General features: G+C 38.2%; 1 protein-coding gene across 5 annotated transcripts in view; it reads left to right on the top strand.

Moving 5' to 3' along the window:
• Positions 1 to 912: 912 nt before the first annotated feature.
• Positions 913 to 21909, top strand: part of GABRB2 (gamma-aminobutyric acid type A receptor subunit beta2) — a 230401-nt gene continuing 209404 nt past the window's right edge. Inside the window, exons 1-5 of one of the 5 annotated variants that reach the window (XM_037025181.2) lie at positions 913 to 968; positions 1629 to 1777; positions 2854 to 3083; positions 3237 to 3328; positions 4356 to 4423. In XM_037025181.2, coding sequence (XP_036881076.1) covers positions 3007 to 3083; positions 3237 to 3328; positions 4356 to 4423 — 237 coding nt within the window. In that variant the 5' untranslated portion in view covers positions 913 to 968; positions 1629 to 1777; positions 2854 to 3006. Of the gene's footprint in view, positions 969 to 1397; positions 1778 to 2012; positions 2181 to 2853; positions 3084 to 3236; positions 3329 to 4355; positions 4424 to 21909 lie in introns of those variants that run through there. The other 4 variants (XM_073231788.1, XM_037025182.2, XM_037025183.2 and 1 more) reach the window with 4 other exon arrangements.

Raw genomic sequence — 21909 nt, 5'->3', positions numbered from 1 at the left:
GTAGATAGTAGGCCTTCAATAATTACTTAGTTAGCTGTTCACTGAGCCATTACAATTAGTAGTGATAGCATTATTAGCAGATGACAGTGTTTGTGGTTTTGTTCTTTCATCCCAAACTGAAGTGAGCCTAAGAAGGAGGGGCTGGCAGTACAGAAAGGGCAATGTGAATAACTAGGGGTCAGAAAGAAAACTGTTTTGAGGTGTATTCAAGAGGAAGAGATTTCTAGGTCTTCAATTAATAACCTGGGGATCAAACTGCTTTAGGAATCCTCTGGATATAATGCTAATAATCTAACCTTTGTTCTCCTTTTAATATAGTTAGCTTGTGCCCCATTCCATTCTGTAGTAGTGAGAGGAAAATCAGCAATTTTCCTCTGCCATAAGTCTACATTATGATTCCTGTAACTCTCAACCCAAGCAATTACAGATAGGAGAATTACAGATTTAAATTCTATCTTTATGTGTGTATCTTTGGACACACTCCTTTGAGCCTGGAGCCCGAAGAACGCCAGGCTGTAAGAGCTGCACAGCGTTCGGTGCTGTTTACTGTTTCTAATCCAGAAAGTCCCACTCAGCTCTCCCTTCCTCGCTCCTTCCACCCTAGGAGAGCGGTCGATTCCCGCCTCGCAGCCCTTTCGTCTCCACACTTCTCTTGGAGACAGTCCCCCAAACTGCCCCAGGACAACCTTCTGACTTCGGCGAGTAAGGAGGAAGGCTGTCAAGAGGTAAATGGGTCAAGAGGGCAGCGAGGCACAGACCCTGAGGATCCCGGGTGCCGCGCAGACCCGGAGCCTGCGGACCCACCCCGGCCCCAGGCGGCCGCCCCCTCCTCTGCTCAGGCGCCGGCGGCGCCAGCCGGGTACCCGGCGCACGCGCTCCTCCCGCAGCTGCCGAGCGCTGCGCGGGCGCGAGGAGCGCCGCCTCAGCCGGGCGCCCGCAGCCTGCAAGGTCGCGGACGAGCGAGAAAGGTAGTCTAATGGTTAGCGACGCCAGCTTCCGCTGCACGTCTAGCCACCTGGGTGACCTTGGGCAAGTTTCTTAGCCTCAGTGCGCCCGTTTCTAAATCCACAATATGGGGAACCTGAGGTGATAGCTGAAGCCTAGGCTAACTGTAAGAATTAATTAATAAAGCACCCTGGAAGTAGCGGGCGCTCGGTTATGGTAACAATGATCAGGAGGAGTTGGAAGTTAAAATGCTGGTAGTCCATCACGTAGGTTTGAGCTCTGACTTTTCCAGATATTCACTGGGAGTGGGGGAAGGGTAGCGAAAGCACGTGCCCCCTCTCCTCTAGCCCCCGGTCCCAAGTTGGCCCGGAAGCCCCAGCCCGGTAGCGCGCCCGGCGCCCGCCGCACGTCTCTTTGCCTCGGGCCGAGGAGAGATTTCTTCCATGAATTGAGTGCCTCGCTCCCTCTCCAACCCCCGAGCTCGAACGCTGCCTCCTGCGCGTCCTGGTGGCCGTAGAGGGCCGGGCCAAGCCTCAGGCGGGAGAGAAACGGCAGCCTCGGGGCGTAAGAGTGTCTCCCCGCCCCGGGAGGGGGTGGCGAGGTCAAGGTGGCGTGAAGACAGGGTGAACGCGGTGCCCCCCGCGCGGCCCCGAGGCCCCTTCTTCATTTTGACTGCCTTCTAGGGACCGCCTTTGGCTTTTCGCGTCCTGAGACACCGACCCTGACCAGCCCGGCGTCCCTACCCGCCACCCGCCCTGCCCAGCTGGGGCGGAGGGCCGGGGGCGGCAGGTCCGCGCGCGGCGGGAGTGGGCGGCGAGCGCAGGCGGGCGAGGTAAGGCGCGGCGGGCGGCGGGGGGTGGGGGGAAGCGTGCCCGCACGTGCGCGCGCGTGTGCGCGGCCTCCGAGGGGGCGTGGGGGCAGCCAGGTGCGTCCCACCCGGCCGTCGGCGCTTCCTGCACCCGGTCGCCGCCCAAGCCTGTCGCCCCAAGTCCCATCACCCCTTCATCCAAACTCCACCCTCCTGCTAATAATTTCCCATCGCAGAATCAGCCCGAAACCTGGGAAGGCAACGTTGCCTTTCGGCTCCCCTCGCCCCCACCTCACCCTCCCCACCTACTATAAATAATCAGGACTGGCGGGTCAGGCACGTCACTCGGCTAGAAACCAGGACCCCGAGGTTTTTCTTCTCTGGGAATAGGGGGCAAAGGGTGTGGAGGAGGAGAAAGAAATCTCTCGTGAGTAGTGAAGAAAAGCTTGCTCCTTGACTCCTTAATATGACCAGGCATCGTTTTATTCCTCTTTTCTTTCCCTTTTTTTCTTTTCGAAACATTTTTCCTTTCTTTCTTATTCTCCCTTCCCCGCCCAATACAACGGATTGCTCAGCACTCCTGCCATTGGTTTCTTTCCTCCCTCCCCCTCTACTTGTTCTGGCACCGTCCCCTCCCCTCCCCCGCTGGACAACCCCCACCTCCAGCACCCTTTTCGCCCCAAGCAGGGGTTGCTATTCTCCGAGGAAATAAAGTTCAAACTCCTTTCCCCGTATGCTTGCTGAGACCAGAAGCGAGTTCCTAGCCACCCATCTTCCGCTAGCACTCCACACCTGCTATCCCTTAAATTCCTACTCTGGTCTTACATATTTAAAAGGACACACACACACAGAAACATACACAAACACACACTCATCCACACAACCCCAAACCCGACAACCCGCGAGGTGCAAAACTGCCTCCTGCAACTACCAAAACTTACCAGAGGCTCTAGTTATTTTCGTATTAGGGAAAGGGCAAGGAAGAATTTACTCTGGGTCCTTTAATGGGGTGACTTTTCTATATTATTCAAATATGTATATATTATACATATATATGTTTTTCCTTTTTCCCCTTTAATTTTTTTTTTTTTCTTAATAAGAAAAATCTGCTGGGTCCCAGGCAGCCGCCGCTGCCCCTTTGATGTTTTGGTACTCCGTGCGCATGCGCCTCACATTAGAATTACTGCACTGGGCAGACTAAGTTGGATCTCCTTTCTTCAGTGAAACCTTGAATCCTATCAAAAACTAAAGGGATGTGGAGAGTCCGGAAAAAGGGCTACTTTGGGATTTGGTCATTCCCCTTAATAATCGCCGCTGTTTGTGCGCAGAGGTAAGTGTGCCCAGCGTTTCTTTTTCCTTTCTCACTTTGAAGGGCTCTGCCTGCATACCTCTGTGATCAGGGATCTGTACTGAGAATCAGATAGATGCTGAAGACGCTGTGCCTGCCGCCTTATTGATGCCTATTTGTCTTTTCTTTCTTTAGTGTCAATGATCCCAGTAATATGTCGCTGGTTAAAGAGACTGTGGATAGACTCCTGAAAGGCTATGACATTCGCCTGAGACCAGATTTTGGAGGTAATGGGGTTGCCTTGGAAATAATAAACAGCTCAGCTATAGCCTAAGCTGTATTTTGAGCTTTGTGCGCGCTGTCTTCCCTCTCCCTCAGTGTGGCTGCATGTGGTGCACTGAATGTGTCTGTGTTACCATACTGAAAAACTGATCTAAACTTACGCCGGGTCTGTTACTATCCAACGCTTAGATGGTCTTAGAGTGAGACCTTCTTAGCATGTTTAGGTGACAGCTGTCCTTCGACTTCACTGTTTAAATCCTTTGCTTCACTGTTTTGCTTCGTTGAGATACAAACCTCTTAAGTTTAATTAATGTTGTGCAGAGAACGTGGCTTCCTAAAGGCCATCGTGAACATTTTTTGAGGACAAAATGTGCAGACAGTTGGTTGAGAAGTGGCATTAACCCCCTGTGCCCGCCTACTTTGGAAGAGTTCTGGCCATGATTTAAAGTAGCTCGTGTCTGGGTACTATCAAGTCCTGGAAGTCTCAGGGCACTGCACGGGGCGTTGTGGGGGCGGGGGTGTGGGGAGGCGGGAGAGGGGGTGGGGCTTAGGCTGTTTAGAGGGTAGGGAGGATAGTAGGGATAAGTCCTCTCCTTGCAGCCTTAGATATGCTGATTGTATCCATTTAATTTTGCTTCATACTTGTAGGAAGCCCAAAGAGTTAAAAGCCTGCGCACAGAAAGGGGGTGGAAAGAATGAGGAGGAGGGGGTTTGAGCTCATATATCAAATTTCCTTGGGCCAGAATGATTCCCGTTCTGCTGTTGAGTTGTGTGTATTCTCATGCTCAGACATCTACATATGTAGACGTAGCTGGAATCTCTCGTCCATTAGGACACGTGTGTGCATGTTCAAGAGAGCATTTCCTAGAGATGTGCCTGTCGACCTTATTAAAAAGGCTCAGAAAACAGAGGAATTGAAGGGTGAGCAGTATGGGGAGAGATTTGGGGCAGAGTGTCCCGTGCCGGTGACAACTCATACTAAGAATGAATGAAGTTCTGAGAAATCACGTGGCTGGCCATCTTGGTTTGCAGGTCCCCCCGTAGCCGTGGGAATGAACATTGACATCGCCAGCATCGATATGGTTTCTGAAGTCAATATGGTGAGTATTGTAGTTTATGGCTGCGTCTCCGCAGACCGTCATGTGGGAAGGAGGAAGGAGGAAGGAGCCAGCCAGTGGGGGTGGGGTGTGCATGAGTGTGGATGGAGTGAGATTGAGGGCTGCGGACTTTGCTTTGGAATCCACTGTTTGAGGTTTCAGAACCGGCTTTTTTTGGTTCCCAAGGATTTTTCCAACCTGGTTCAGATACTTGAGACTTGGCATAAAATGAGCAAAATGCGTGATATATTCGCGAGCAGAACGCAGTCACGTGGGGGAGACCCCCTGCAGAAGCCATATTTCCTAAGGTTCACGGGGAAACCCAGTTCATCAAGTGATTTTCTGGATTTGGGGTGGCGTCAGAGGGAGAGGGCAAGGTTTTGATTTGGCCTTTCACAGAGAATGGAAGCTACAAACTGAACTGTAGCAAAGAGACTGAATAAATGACACTGGGATAGTGATGCCAACTTGTTGCTTTCCTACAGGGCCTCTTTATAGCTTATGGAAAGCCCCTCCCGCATTTGTTCACTGGCTCCTTTAACCCCTCCTGCTCACCAAAATAAAATAATAATTGGCCACTCCATTTTCAAAAAGTAGGCTCAGACTCATGTGTCATCTCTGGTCACTTCTGCAGTGTTATTCAACACATAATCCTAAGATTGTGCAGTTTATGGACAGTAACACTCTTTAGCAGCTACCTCCTTGGACTTGGGGCAAGTGTAAAAAAGGAAAAGCCTCTTGTGTTCCCTGTCCCGGGAACACTTGTGGGGGGTTTGCTTCATGCAGGAGCGCCCCCTGCTGCCCATGTTAGGGCACTGCAGACACAGAAGACAAGAGTGAGTGTCCCAGATACCCTGCTTACTTGGACCATTTCTCCAGTGACTTTTCTGTGTTTTTCCCTTTTGGAAAAGTCTCTCTAGAAAGGCTACATTTGAATGTAAGTCTCTAGTGTTATCTTCAATCCTGATAGCACACAGCACATCTCTGAAGATTGTATTATGGCCTGGTCCTGCAGAGAAACGGAATGCACTATTAATGAAGGTGTAGCCTGTAAGGTTTTATGCAAAACACCTCTAAGCCACCCATCAGGACTTGAAAGTTATGGCACTTACCAACTCAACAGAACCAAAGAACTAGCTAGTGGACATGATCTCAAGATAATACAAATTTTCATGTTGCCAGAATTCAAATAAAGTGGAGGCTTAAATTACCAGCCTCATCCCTATACATTCTCCAAAGACAGGTGATATGCCTGAGGCATCGCAAGACAATGAAACATCTTATGGCTACTCCAGGGAGTATTTGACTATTTCAGTAACATTTTAATGACATGTATCTTCTTATATTCTAATTATTGGAAAGTTTTATCATGTAGGATATAAGCACAAACTTAAAATAATACGGGATGATTCAGTACCACCGATTTCCATACACATTATGAAAATCCTCTGTATAGAGAATATTTCTTTCTTGGGAAGCTACTTAGTCTCTCAGATATACAAATATTCATTTTCTGAGATTTTATTGAACTTTCATCAGTTTACTACATATAAAATTTAAAAATGTCCTAATGTGGGTACCTCTAAAGTCCCAGGTACTCAAATCTAAATTGTGTTGCTAAAAACAAAGTGATATAGAAATCAGATGTGGTCCTGTGTGCCCTACATGTAGTTGAATTAGACTCATGTTGCATTTTGATTTATTTGTGTCTATTTCCTAAATTTTATTTTACCACCTTCCTCTTCAGGGCATCACAAAAAATGGAAAAATTCTGAAATATTTAGAATCCAAAGAGACAATGATGAAATGATTAGAAGTTGCTGTGGTAGGTTAACTAAAAGCTTAGATGTATTATAGCCCCAAATTGTTTAGAGTAGTAGTGAGTTTTTTTCTTCTAGTTTTGTTTTTTACCTGAATGCAGTATTTTGGAGAGGTATCTAACCTGGACACTGTGCCAAGACCTGCTAGTCAAAATATAGATTTAGCTGAGGGTAGGTGTCATCTCTTAAAGCTATTTACTGGTGCTGAAAAATCATGGGATGTTGAAAGTGCAAAAACAAATGTCAGGTTGTAAATAGGCCAGTATTGTAGCATTAATGATTAGAACCAAGTGTTAAAAAAGTTCTATGCCAGATTCCTTTCTTAGTCTACTGTTAACACACATGGACTTGTCCAGACACATTTTTACTTGTTGAAAAATTAACATTTATTTCAGCTAATGGATATAGTGATTTTAAATTAGTCCTTCAAAGAAAAATGTTGTGATGTATTTTGATACTATTTTTAAAGATGGTTATATGATCTGAATCAACACGTGGACAATTCCATCACTGGTGTCTAAACAAAATGAGATATTTGTGGCATACTTGCTCCTGTATATAGGTCTAAAAGGATTAGGATCTTTTGACTAGATTCAGTTCTAGATGAATGGTTGATTGATTATTTAAGTGAAATCAATCAAAATTGATTAACACAACTTTCTGTTTCATTATTCTTTGTAGTCTGCAACCTCTGGTAACTGCACTTTCTTTTATTATAGCCAATCTTCTTTTGAAGAATGGTATGTACCATACCATTTATATTGTCACTGACTCGTTTGTACTGGAAAGAAAAAGGCCCATGTCAATATGGTTCTTCTGGTAAATGACAGTGATAGAAAGACCTGAACTGAGTCAGGAGTCTTGAATACCAGTTCTGCTTTGCTGCTCAGTCATCGTGAGGGAATTCACAGCAGATGGGATTCAATTTCCCCACCTGTTACAGGGAGGAACAGTCCCATTTTTACTATCTCAGGTGACTACCAGAATTAATATAACAATGTATCTGAAAATCTTGATGTTCCATGAGCATAGATTATTTAGAAAACCAAATACCAGGCTATCACTCAGGAGACCCAATGTTACTCTAGATGCTGCCCTAAGTGTACTTGTGTCAATAATTTACATTATTAGGTCTCAGTTTCCTTATATTTGAAATGAGAGGGGACATGTTAAACTGAGTTCTAACTCAAAGTTGCATGTGTGTCTGGTTTGGTTTATTATAATAGCTCTGTTATGTACAAATAAGTTCCAGAAAACTTGGAAATCCAACATTAACATAAGGAAAATGCAGAATTCTTAAATGTCATGAAGTTGTAGGTTCTTGCTCAAGAAAGTGATGGTGGTCTCTTAGCCATGTGACTCAGGTGACTGTTGGCCCAAAGGAAGAACACGATCTCAATTAGTTCTTTGGAAGAATGTGATCTTAATTAGAATGCTCCTGAACAGAAAGCTTGGCTTTAGAATGAAATATTTTTAGATGTCTTGGTTAAATTGGCAGGAATCTTTTTGTTAAGATTCTTTGATGAAAAGTACATTTTAAGATCCAAAATTGGCTCTAAGAATTATGGACTGAAATAGCTTTCTCTTCATTTAAAGCAGACTCTTCTCCATCTTGAAACAACACATTTGCTAACCAAGGAATGAAGCAGTATTTCACTTTTGAGGAAAGAGTTCTAGTAAACACATACACAAATTACCTTTTTATGGAATGGCAAGTGGAGAAAAGTGCTGCTTTTTTTTTAACAGATGTTTTTTTGTATCACCAGCTGCACAGTTTAAAATTCAGTTCAACACAGATACTTATTTAGCAGCTACTATGATCCAGCCAACTACTAAGCTTTATAGACAGAGTGGTGAACAAGACTGACTTGTCCCTTGACCTCATAAAACTTAATATCTAGCTATTCATTTGTCTAAATCCTACTCCTACTCATACTTATCTTTTCCCTAAAACTTTTTCTGAGTAGCCAATTGAGTACCTAGTGAGTGCCTCCTGTGAGTTCCTTTGTCACCTGTTGACTTCACCATTCATTATTTGATATTGCAAATTTCCTTAAATATGTTACATATTTAATCTGTCCTCCTAAGTCATGTTTAGAATACATATAAGACAAGGTTATAGTATCTCTCCCCATGTGGTTTTACTCTATATATGCAATAGTTTGTTGGATGCTTGACTCCTGGTGAATGCCACAAATAATGGGTGAGCTATTTGTTTTCATAGCAGTAACTTGTTATTAGTCACTATATGCTTGTATCATATATGTGGAGAAACAAAGCATAGAATCTTAGGCCTCAAATTCAAGGCATTCACTGTTTAGGTCAACAGCTATAGACAGAATTACAATGTAGGTCATAAGTGCTTTGAAAAAGGAAATGCATGGAGCATATTGGGAATACAGAATCCTGAGGTGTTTTACATAGAAATTAGTAGGTGAAAATGGGGGTTAGAGGACTGTGGGTAGGTGTTTGAAGATGAAAGAATGGCATATCGAAGAAAATGACGCAAGAAAAATAAATAGGGTTGGGGATTTGCAAGTAGCTTTAAATGGCTGGAGTTGGGAATGGGGGTGAAGAGGTGAAGGGGGTGGAGTTGGTATTGAGATCATAGGTGGTGATCATATTATAAAGATAATTTATGTGGCTTGTTGAAGAATTTTCAGTGTTGTTGAAAAGATGTAGGGACCTATGAAGGGATGTCATTAGCAGAATAGCACGAACAGTTTTACACTTTGAGAAGATGCTTCTGAAGGAAGGAGGGTGGAGAAAGACCTAAGGTTGGGAAATGAGATGAAAACCCCCTGCAAAAATCCAGCAAGAACTGAACAAAGGCAATGGCATAAAGGAGATGCAAAACCAGGGCCTTTACAAGGTAGAAGTGACAGGACTTGGTGAACCCCAAATCTGATAGTATCATTTATTGATATGGAGAACACAAAAAGACAGCCAGTTTGGGGGTAGAGTGAACACACAGAGTTCAGTTTGGGAAATGTTGACTTTTCTGCATGCATGGAATCTCCAAGTACAGACTGGAAAATATAGGTCCAGAGCTAATTAAGAAGACATGAGTTGAGAGATGAATTTGGACATTGTTAGCATATAAGTGGTGCTTACAACTGTATGAATGGATAAGATTAAAAAGGAAAAGTGAAAGGACAGCTAAAAATGGAGGTCTTTTAGGCACTGTAACTTAAGTGGAACCCTGAAAATAAGCCCACAATGGAGACTAATAAATAGCTAATTAATAAGTAATTAATCAGCAGTTAAAGAATTAGTAGGAGAACCTGTAGATAATAATCTCTTTGAAACTGGGGTACAAGAGAATTTAAAAACGAAGGACATGGTCAGCTGTGCCAGATGCCATGATGATCAACTGAAATAAGGTCTGAGCCTTATCTTCTGGATATAGTTAATAGGAGCTCACTAGTAAGTGTAGGAAGTGCATTTTAGTGGTTGAAAATTACCATTTGAAGAGTTTGGATCTGAAGTGAAGTGGGGAGAGGGCAATTGCTAAAAGGAGTCATACATAATTTGGAGAAGAAGTAGTCTTTAGAAAGGAGTAAGTTGCAGATACAATGCAGGAGATGGGGTTGGGTGGCAGGACAGGAAGTTAAAAGCTTGCTTCATTGAACACCTCTGTATTCTCTGTGACATGGGAGACCTTCGATGAGGTTAGAGGTGGTTAAAGTTGACCAGTGTAGAGAATGGGTAAGCGAGGTTACCCAGGACACATAGAAGGATATCCAGGAAGCATGAAGCATGGTAAAGGGGGTGTGAACACCCATTGACCACAGGCAGGCTTAATTCTAAATAAATTATGCTTAAAAGCTCTCCTGTCCTTAAAGTTTTAGCAAGCTGTTATGTTCTATCCTTTTCCTTTTCTTTCCCTAATCTTTGTCCTCTTGTACATGCCCAACATTTTCTACCATCGTCATAACACTAATATAATCAAATAATTGTAGCTTTTGCTTAATGAATTCTCAATTTGTGTAAGTATTTTTGTCAATGTGCATTATTTTATCTAATCCTTCTATAAAACTATGAGATGGCTACTCTCAACCTATTTATAAGAAAGGAATCTGATGAGGCCCAAAGAGGTTAAGTGACTTGTTCAAGATCAAGCTACACAGCTAGCAAATGTCTGACTTCACATCCCTCAATTGTAACCATCCAGTTACACTGCACTTTTAAATATAGCAAGGCTTCATTTAAAAAAATCAATTCCATTCCTTAAGGACCCTGTTTTGTTGTATTTTTTTATACCTGTTTCTTTAGAAACAGAAGGTGGATCAGATAAACAAATCCTTTGTAAGATAATACTGTTACTCCTCATCTTCTGCACTTTGAAAAAAAAATCTTACTTTCATTAAAATAATGTTTTTCAAGTTGGTTCTTTATTCAGTGCATATTAAATATACGATGTGGTCCCTATCTTTGAGAAACATGTACCTTATATTACATCACAATTTAAACAAAGCAATAGAGGAATATTTATATAGGATCTTGAAGAGTCGAGGATGTTGCCCTTGTCATAATTACTTTAATTATGAATGGGTTCTGTTTGTTAACTTGGTCAGTAATTTTCCTATTGTTCCAGTAGAATCTGTTAGATAACTATTAAGGCCAATAATTGTCATGACATGTTGGCTGGTATATGTTTAAGAACTATAAACTGTCTCAGTGATTGTAGGCTGTGGGCTGACACTGTGAAAAGACCACACTCTGTCCATTTTATCCCTTTATTATCAAGACCTCATTTTTAGTTGAACTTTTTTTCCACTCTTTTCCTGATAAATTGCTCCTGCAAATAATTCTTTTATTAAAGGTGGTTGAATTTTTTTTGTTCTCTTTCCAGGTCTTGCCTTCCTCCATCCCACATAATTAAGTGAGACTCATTATAAACATTACATCTCTAGCAGATTTGTCTATTTTTAAACAACTATGCCACTTGATATTGACAGTTCATAAATCTGTTTATTTTGGGAAACACTAAGGGCAAATCTTTTTCTGTTACTTTGTGGGTACCCTGAACAATGCTCTTGCTTGACTGGCATGAAATAAAGAGCTGACTACGGACTTAATTCTGCAAGAGAAAGGCCAGGGAAATATCTCAAGTGGATTGAAATAACATAAATGGAATTTTTTTAAAGTTTTATAGGTCAACTTGACTCATATTTTCAGTTACTCTTTACTCTGTTTCTATCCTGATATTAGTCAGTTTTTCCAAAATCAATTTACATTTTTTGGATGACATAAAAATACTTAGAAACAGACAGTTAAAGGAGGAATAATAAATAAGATGGTTATACATTTTTAAAAGATAAAATACAAGATTTGTTGCTTCCCATTGTGTATTTTATTTACAAAATACATATTTTCTTACAGAGGAAGAGAAATGGTCTTATGCTCTCCCAATTTTTATGGAAAAATATGGGGATGTTTTTATTCCATTGGCTCTTGCTGGTGCTCATTTTGTTAACATTCTATCAGTATTTTTTGCCAACTCTTATTTTCTTTGCTCTATAATTTGGCCTTTACTGACCACTTAGAAGTAATTGTTTGGCAATTAAAGATAAAATAACTTCTCTTCTAACACAATAACAATTAAATTGATGAGCTTTTTAAGGTGAATATCTTAGCAAAATGGTACATAAGTAAACCATAGGGGAACTTAAGAGATTTTGAGGTATGCAAATACATGCACATGAGGTGTGCAAGTGTCTACGTATGTACCCTCAGTGCATAGCACAATGTGTGACAGTAGGTGCACAGCAAATATGGATTGAATGAATCTGTTGAAGGGGTAGTTGAAGGACTGCTGTATATTGGATGTATTTATCAAATGGGAACTTAACTAGCACTATGCTAATTAGGCTGGATTGCAGAAGGATATGAAATCATTCGTATGCAGAGGCAAGTTTTTCTCTAGATTAATCATATTGCCTGGAGAGGGAGGTGATGGTTGTTGGAGAGAAGTGTTTTAGATAGTGGGATAGGAGAGTGGTGTATCCTTAGGTAGAGGAATCAAAATAAAAAGTTGAGAACCAAGTTTTTATAGCAATTCTCAAACTTTGCTATGTAATAGAATCATCGGAGTCTAGTATTAATATTTGTATTTTTAGGGCCCATGTCCAGAGTCTGATTCAGTAGGTCTGGGAAAGTTCAGGAACCTGCATGTTGAAAAGCTCTCTGCATGACTGGCAAGGTACTGTTTGAGGGACACTGTTTTGAAAAATACAAAGTGGAGGTGGAAGCTAATATAACTACTAATAAAGCAATTATAATTTATAATATGGGGTTTTGCACTGGTAAAGATCTAAGTTATCAAACTGCATTGGATTTGCAAAAGAAGACTTTATGCAAGAGGGAAAGTTGAACTGAGCAAAAGGATCAATGCAATATGAGTAAATGGAAAATAGAACAAACAGTCCAATAGGAGAGTGCAGTGGGGTGTAGACAGCAGAATGAAAGTCATTGTATGTTGGCAATAATAATATTGCAAAAATAAAAATTTATAGTATGTATGACTATTTTGCTTCATATTCACAAATATCCATTGAGCTAGATTATCTTCTTTTACAAATGTAGAAACTAAGGACTAGAGGGATTATATAATTTCTAACATTTCACAGCTAACACATTGTAGAGTGCATATGTACCTTATGAATATATGGGGTGAAGCTAATAATTGCTTCACAAAATAGGACCTTCAGCCGTACAGAGGAGGCATAGAAATTTCTTGGTTATGTGCTATGACTTGATGAGAATCTTAAGCATCTTCACAAAGAATAAAGTGGAACGTGGGGGACACTAAACCAAGGGTAAGTATGGAAAAGTTGAAAAACATTTTCCATCTCTGGTTTTTATTTTTATAAAATTTCCTTTGGAACCCCCACACTAATTCTATTGAGACAAATGATGAAAATAATCATAATTCTGTATTTTAAAATGTTGAGCAAAGTTTGTGAAATGCATACTTAGGCCTCAGTCATTAAGCATCTTGAAATTGCTCCTCTAAAAATCAATAATTTAATGTTCAGTTGGTTCAAGACTACTGAATCAAAATTTTAAAAAATAATTACTGACTTTTATATGTCTCTTCTTCAATTAGTCTTTAAAAACTACTTTTTACTGTATTTAATCTATGTACTAATATGTAATTTACATGATCAAACATGCAAAATAAATTTAGAGGATTTGATAAAAATACATATAAATTCTAATATTTTCATCTCATACTCACCTTGACATTAGTTTAGACAATTACATTTCCCATGAAAAAAGAATATTGTGAATAATGATGGAAAATGAAAGACTGTTTTATTCCCCATATTGTTCTGCTAATGGGATATTGGTAGAAGGACTTTTAATACAGATAATTTAAAAGTGATTGTTGTTTTCTGTGGAAGCCCTATCTTGCAACTTCTCAAGCATCAACATAGAAAATGTAATGTTTTAGAGAGCATGTTGTTCATCCCTTCCAGGAGAGAACATTTGTTTTAAAATAATTATTGAATCTTCCTGCTTCTTAGGACTATAAGTTAGCTGGATTTGACAAAGGACTACATAATCAGACAGCTGGCTTTTAAACCAATATGCAAGGATTATCTTTAAAAATTGTCCACTTTTGGGAGGGTGTTGACATTTTGTCCACCATTGATTTTTCAAGAAATATTTCTTAACATTAATCTTAAATGAAATGACTTAAAGTCCATTTTAAAGAATATCATAAAATAAGAAGCAGAGAGGTTAGTTTTAAATATGTGAGTAGGTGCCAATTATCAGGTGATAAAATCTAATCACCATTCTGTGTACTTACCATTGTTGAAGACACCAAGCTCCAAAAAATACATTTAAGTACTCTTTCCTCTTGTTATCTTTGACCTATGAAGAAACTAAGACTTATTTTGTAAATACATATTTCTGTTTCTTTTGCCAGTGAGTCTTTGAGTTAATAGACTGAAGTTCTTCTCATAAAGCGTTTTCTGATCAGTTGTGGAAACCATTCCTCTTTCAAGCACTGTTAAGCCAGCACCTCTTTCGACACTGGTGGGCTGATGCACTGGGCTGTGAAAATTTACATCAGGTTTATGTGTTGGAAGGATGCTCATAAGTGTTTATACTTGAATCACATTAGTATGCAGTATGTCTGTGTAGTAAACCCTTTTTCTAAAAAGAATTCATTAGTGAATGATACCTTAGTTATTTATTACTAAAGTCATAATATTCTAAGTACTTGCCAAATTTACAGATGAGAAATCTGGAGAGTGATAGATCACATGAAAAACAAAGGGTTTCCTTATTTTTCAGCTATTTTGGATGCTTTTCTTTAGACTTTAGATTTTGGAGGCCACGTTATGTTCTATAAGAAATCTTAACAAAATCACTTTACCAATTACTTGTTAACATTATAAAGTAATATTTTATGGCAGATATATTACTTTCTAGTTATTTGGAAATATCAATTGTCATTTTAATATCTTAATTATACATTTTGTAACAGATCATAAAACTCTTCCTATTTAATGAGCCAAATTTGAGAGCCACATTTTAAAATTTATCTAGTTGTTTTACCAAACTGACTCTAATAATCATCACTACTGTTTACTTACGTGGAAATTTGTTCAGTGGAGTTTTCTTTACTTATGATACTTTAGTCAAAGTGGCAATGTTGTAAATGTGTCCTGATTTTAAAATTCCCCATTTCCTTAAGTGTTTCTGCTCTCATTTTAAAAAATGGCCACAATCCTGAAGCTCTGGGTTTCCTGTTTTGATGCTGTTGTCTTAGTGCATAGTGTAATCATGGCAGGGACAAAACCTGGTTAAATCAAGTTCTACTCATGCCATTGGGTTGAACGAGGGAGAGACAAAAGTAGAGAGACCCAGAGAAGGAGATGGAGGGAGGGACAGATGTATGTGGTTCTCATTTTTGAGGATGTGTAATGTGTTTTCAATAATTGAAAAATAACATTTCCTACATAGTAGCTGGGTTTCGTTTAGTATAAATGAATATTATATAAAGTATGCAGTAAGAATTTGCCATGTAGATTATCTCTGTTCTTTTAAACCCTTTATAGTTTATAAAGAAAGTTTTAATTAAAAAGGTCAGTGAAAAACAGGATTTAAAAAAAGCTTTATACCTTTGCCAAAGAAGTGATATATCTTATTGTAATTATGACACTACTAAAAATTACTACCATCTATTGAGAAACTTTAATGAAATGTAAGTTTTAAATGAATCCACATTTAACTATCAGAAACTCTATGAAATGAGATGTATTATCACATTTTACACATAGTTAAGCTGAGGGTTAGAAGATTTTTGTGAGTTAGAACCTCAGAAACAGGACAGTACAACTGCCCTTATATTACAGCTAAGAAGTGGTATAGTGCAATTTGAGCCCAATTTATCCCCTATAGTATTTGTTTTGTCTTTTCTGAAGTTAAAGGAAGAGGATATTGAAAAAAATTGTATGTATCCTCCTCCATCATAATCTCCCAGGATGACTGTTAATGGTTCACATTCCAGCTTCCCACATGACTTCTGGGAAACTTGCAAAAATCAAACAAATAGAATATAAAGAATAGAATCTGTAATATGCAAAAGCAGTTTAATTCATTGAAAGATCAATTAAAATAGTAATAATCACTGTTTCATCATCATTAAGGCTTGTGGATGAATTTAAGATTATGCTTCACTTTTTTCTTGGTTATAAATCATCTTTCATCACTGGGGGATGAATTCAGTCCTTGCTGAAAATAAAAATCTCTGAAAAAATAGCATATGGTAATCTTGAGAATTAAGAACAAAATTAGATTTTGGATTGAATTTTGTGACAGACTTTTAGAATCGAGAAAATATCAGTCCTTCATATCTCACTTGTTATTTTAATAAGGTGGTACCTATCTCAGTATGTGAGCACTCAGAATATTCAGTAAAATGATAATTAGCATATATGTGGAATAATAATTGTAAGATGTATTTCAAGGTCAGTCCAAAAGATGTCAGTTTGAATACATTTGTGCTCATCAAGTAAGGTTGGCAAAAATATGTGGCTTAAATAAATTGTTTCTAATCTCTTTTCTTTTTTTCTACTTTATTAAATATAAAGCTGGGTTGATAAAAATTAAGAAAAAAATTAGGACAGATACGTTATCTATATCTAAAATATATATTTAAGCATATATGTAAATATAAATAGTTTTAAAATAGTTTTAAGTTCTCTATTTCTTTTAAAAGCATGAAATCCTTGGACTAAAAACTGCTATTGCATTTTTAAAGAGATTATTTCTATAATTATTGTGAAAACATCAGTACTAATATCAAAAGCAGGACCTGGGAAGTTCTGAATTTGTCCTGAATTTGTCACTGATGATAAAACCTTGTACAAAATTCTGGTCCAGAGTTTCTATATTTGGTAATTAAGGAAATTCAATGAAATATATAAGGTAACTTCCAGCTGTTTATGTGTTTGTTTTGCAAAGTGAGTAAATGTGTCATATATAATTTTCTTAATATTTGATTCTTTAACTTGAATTTTTTTCATTATTTCTGTCCATTATAAAAAAAGCAGTAACATAGTAACTAAAATGAAAAGAGAAGGTCTATATTAATGTCATTACCCAGAAATAAATACTGTTAGTAAACTGATCACTAAACCTCCAGACTTCTTGGGAATTCATATGCATGCATATAAAATAGAAATAGATAGTATCATATATTAAGTTTGGTAGTATGATTTCTTCCCTTAACATTTTGTAAACATCTTTTGATGCCATCTAAAATTTTTCTGCTGTGTAATATCCAGTGGTTGCATAGAGTTTCATTGTATGGCTACAGTTATTAAATCAATCCTGTTGATAGGCATTATGGTTATTTTGGGGATTTTTTTTTACTATTATGAACTAAGCTATATTCAACAGTACTATGTAGTAATATTTGATGCAGTTGTAAAGTTATTTCCCCTGATAAATTCTTATAAGTGAGATACTGGAATCCAGAGCATGTACATTTTAGGTATTGATACATATAAAACTGTGCTTCCTTTAAATGCTTTTTTTATGTTCACCCACCAGCAGGTTGTGGTGTGTAAGAGAGTTTCGTGGGCATACATGCAGACAACTCCTGCATGTCTCCCTGAGTATGTTCATTCTTTCCACCTTTGCTAATCTGATTATTCAAGAAAATTATTCTTGAATGAATTATTTTTTATTGCAAAGTCACTATCTCAAATACCTTCTTTTGTTTATTGGACATTTGTATTTCTTCTCTCTAAATTACCTTTTCATGCCATTTGTTAATTTTTTTCTATTGGAAGATTCAGTTTTTTCTTACTGATTTGTTGGAACTTAATGTGTATTAAGGCTGTTAACCCTTTGTCATAGTGCAAACACAACTTGTGTAACTTTGCGAATAACATCTTTTAGTGTCCAAAAGATTTATATTTGTAAGTACCAAAATATGTTACGTTTTTTTATCTTGGTTTTCAGACTTTTAAAAAGTCTTGTCCACCCTAAGATTTTAAAAAAAATGTTGAAATGATCTTTCACAATTTTATGTAATTTTCACATAAATACAGAATCCATTTGAAATGTGTTTTAGGGTAGGTACTGAAGTAGGAATATACATAGATACATAGATAGTTTTCACCGTAACATTTAATGAAATTATCTGTCCTGTCCCTATTAATGTTGTCTTTATCAGATAAGAAATCTTGTATGTCCTTAGGCCTTTGTTTTTACTCTGTAATTATTTCAGTAATATTTTCGTATGTTTTTGCACCAGCATCATGTGGTTTTAATTATTCCAGCTTTAAACATCAAGACAAATCACCCCTCATTATGTTTCTATTTACACTTAACCATTTTGAAAAAGTTATGCTTTCATACAATCTTTAAATTTTGGCAAGTTAAAAAAAGCTGTTAGTATTTTGATTGTAACTACATTGATATCAAGAACTTTGGAAGGAAATTTACTTCTCAACAATATCTGTTCTTCCTACTGAAAACACACTGTGTCTCACCATTTATGCATATTCTATCATACCCTTCAGTAAAATTTTATAGTTTTCCCCATTAAGTCTTATAAAATCTTGTCAAATATATTCCCATAGGCCTTACATAGTTCTTATTAAATTAATTCTTCAATACTTTACAGTTTTTATGGTTATTGTGAAAGGGATTTTTATATCTAATGATTAGTTTTGCTTCTTGGACAAAAGGACAGATGCCATATAACCATCTAAGAAGGAGTGTCTTTTATTGTTACAGCTCAGGGCACCCATTCACTTCAGTTTATGCATGAGGTGCCTTCGTATTACCAAAGTATTTGAAATATATGTATAGAAACATTGTGTACTTTTTTTGCATTTATTATATTTCCAATCAATTTGAACATTTAAAAATATTTTATTTAAATTTCAATCTTCTACGTGGGATTCTTTACTTAGCCCAATAGAACCAACATGAATTACAACTGAGAGCATAATCTTAGAGATTTCTTTTATTCCTTTAACCTTACTGAGTAAAATTTAGATTTAAAGCCAAAGTGTCTGCCAAATATATCCCATTTTTATCTTGGACATTATAAACCTTATGAAAACAAGAAGACATTTTTGGATGCAGTCAGCCAGATCATTATCACATGCTACATCTAAATTTTGGGATGTGTTACTTGAAGAATGGATGATTTAATTACAAAAAATTGAGAGCAGTTACAAGAAAATAAAACTATGTAATTAGCACATTGTGAAATATTCAAATATCTGTTTCGGAGTGAAGCCTTTGCTGGATTTAATACTGAACCTGATCATGACTTTTATCTTCAGCCTTGATCAACAAAGATTGGAAACCATAAAATCTCTCTCATTCTGGTAGTCTGCATTTAGAATTGGTTTGACCATCTTAAATACATTGACTTGTCAATCTGCTTTACTGAACAGTTCTCATCTGTTGAACCCTTCAGCTAAGAATAGTTCAGTTGTGTGTGAAGTTTGAGATTTCTAGAAAATATCTCAATATATGTTACAAAAGCTTAGAAAAAAATATATACACACATTTTTTTTTGAGAGGGCATCTCTCATATTTATTGATCAAACGGTTGTCAAGAGCAATACAATTCTGTATAGGGGAGTCAATGCTCAATGCACAATCATTAATCCATCTCAAGCCTAATTCTTATCAGTTTCCAATCTTCTGAAGCATAACGAACAAGTTCTTACATGGTGAACAAATTCTTACATAGTGAATAAGTTCTTACATGGTGAACAGTACAAGGGCAGTCACCACAGAAACTTTCGGTTTTGATCATGCATTATGAACTATAAACAATCAGGTCAAATATGAATATTCGTTTCATTTTTATACTTGATTTATTTGTGGATCCCACGTTTCTCCCTTTATTATTATTATTATTTTTATTTTTAATAAAATGCTGAAGTGGTAGGTAGATGCAAGATAAAGGTAGAAAACATAGTTTAGTGTTGTAAGAGAGCAATTGTAGATGATCAGGTGTGTGCCTGTAGACTATGTGTTAATCCAGGCTAGACAAGGGCATCAAAACATCCACGGATGCGGAAGATTTCTCTCAAAATGGGGGGTGAGGTTCTAAGCTTCACCACTGTTGATCCCCAATTTCTCACCTGATGGCCCCCCTGCGACTGTGCCTGTCTTAGGTTGTTCCTCCCTTGAGGAATCTTACCTGTCTCTGGCTAACCAGTCATCTTCCAGGGCCATACAGGGAGATGTAAAGTTGGTAAGTGAGAGAGAAGCCATATTGTTTGAAAAGGTCAGCTTTTTACTTCTTTGCAGATTTATGCCCTGTGGCTTCTATACCCAGCATTTGTCTTGAGGTATCTTTACCACCTGGAGGAATTATGATACTTGGTAAATTCGATATGAGGCACGAATTCTACTTAAGTGTTGTAATTAGGAAGGAAGAAGAAAAGCTATAGAGGTAGCAGATGGAAGAAAACATGGGAGGATTGATTATTTCTTTGACATATCTTCTTGTAGAGTAACTTAAGCCATGTATAGATTTTAAACTACTAACTAAATTGCGCACACACATTAACATAATAGGAATACAGTTACATAACCAAAGCAGATCTATAATTACCAGCCATCTCCAGTGAAGCCAAGAAAACCAGTTAGGTACCCTAGGCATTTGTGAAAATTTGTCTATGATATGATGGATATTGTCCAACTGTACTTGAGCAGTCTGAGAGAAATCAGACAAATTAAAACAATCCATTCCTGGGAACTGTTCACATCCCATATGTTATTTTAACCATAGATAGTCTGTAGTCGTAAGATTTTGGAGTGCTACAACTTGCACTTCTCCTAGTTCTTGGTTGAGTTCCAACAGTATAGATCCAGTCAAATTTGTTGCTTTACTGTATGCACAGGCCAGCTTAGATATCTCCTTCTTCATTCCAATGGCAAGTCCAGGAAACGGTGGAATGGATGCAGCTACAACTGCAGCATCGCCTGGATCTTTGTGGAGGTTTTTGATGATCATCTTCTGGTATGAGTCTTCCAGAGAGTGCTGATGTTGGAAGTTCTTCTTCATATCGTATCTTAGTTCATTTTCTGGGTAGCCAAATTAGGCTTTGATCTTCTGTATAAACACAAACAGACCCTTTGCCCACACTTTGATATGCCCTTTATACCATTGTGTAGAACTCATTGGAGGTCACCACACAGGAACTGCTTTTTTTTTTTTTAAGAGAAAGGAATATTATCAGAAAAGTGTACCTCCATAGCCGATCATCTGACACCCTTTAAGTGATCAAAATTAAGGATATTTAAAGCATGCATTAATCGTTGATTTACCATTAGTTTTACCCTATCAAGGAGTAATCCCCCTTTTCTTTCCTTTTTTTTTTTAATCTTTAATCTACACTTACATGAAGAATATTATGTTTACTAGGCTCTCCCCTATACCAGGTCCCCCCTATAAGCCACTTTACAGTAACTGTCCATCAAAATAGCAAAACGTTTTAGAATCACTACTTGTCTTCTCTGTGTTATACAGCCATCCCCTTTCTCCCTCCCCCCCGTGCATGCTAATCTTAGTACCCCCTTTCTTCTTCCCCCCACCTTATCCCTCTCTACCCACCCATCCTCCCCAGTCCCTTTCCCTTTGGTACCTGTTAATCCATTTTTGGGTTCTGTAATTCTGCTGCTATTTTGTTCCTTCAGTTTTTCCTTTGTTCTTATACTCCACAGATGAGTGAAATCATTTGGTATTTCTCTTTCTCCGCTTGGCTTATTTCACTGAGCATAATACCCTCCAGATCCATCCATGTTGCTGCAAATGGTAGGATTTTCCCTCTTCTTATGGCTGAGTAGTATTCCAATGTGTATATGTACCACATCTTCTTTATCCATTCATCTATCGATGGACATTTAGGTTGCTTCCAATTCTTGGCTATTGTAAATAGTGCTGCTATAAACATAGGGGTGCATCTGTCTTTCTCAAACTTGATTGCTGTGTTCCTAGGGTAAATTCCTAGGAGTGGAATTCCTGGGTCAAATGGTCTGTTTTGAGCATTTGATGAACCTCCATACTGCTTTGCACAATGGTTGAACTAATTTACATTCCCACCAGCAGTGTAGGAGGGTTCCCCTATCTCCACAACCTCGCCAACATTTGTTGTTGTTTGTCTT

This window comes from Manis javanica, chromosome 1, assembly GCF_040802235.1.
Source record: "Manis javanica isolate MJ-LG chromosome 1, MJ_LKY, whole genome shotgun sequence".
Classification (NCBI taxonomy): domain Eukaryota; kingdom Metazoa; phylum Chordata; class Mammalia; order Pholidota; family Manidae; genus Manis; species Manis javanica.
The sequence above is the reverse complement of the archived record's forward strand: the minus strand, read 5'-3'. Positions and strand labels throughout refer to the sequence as shown.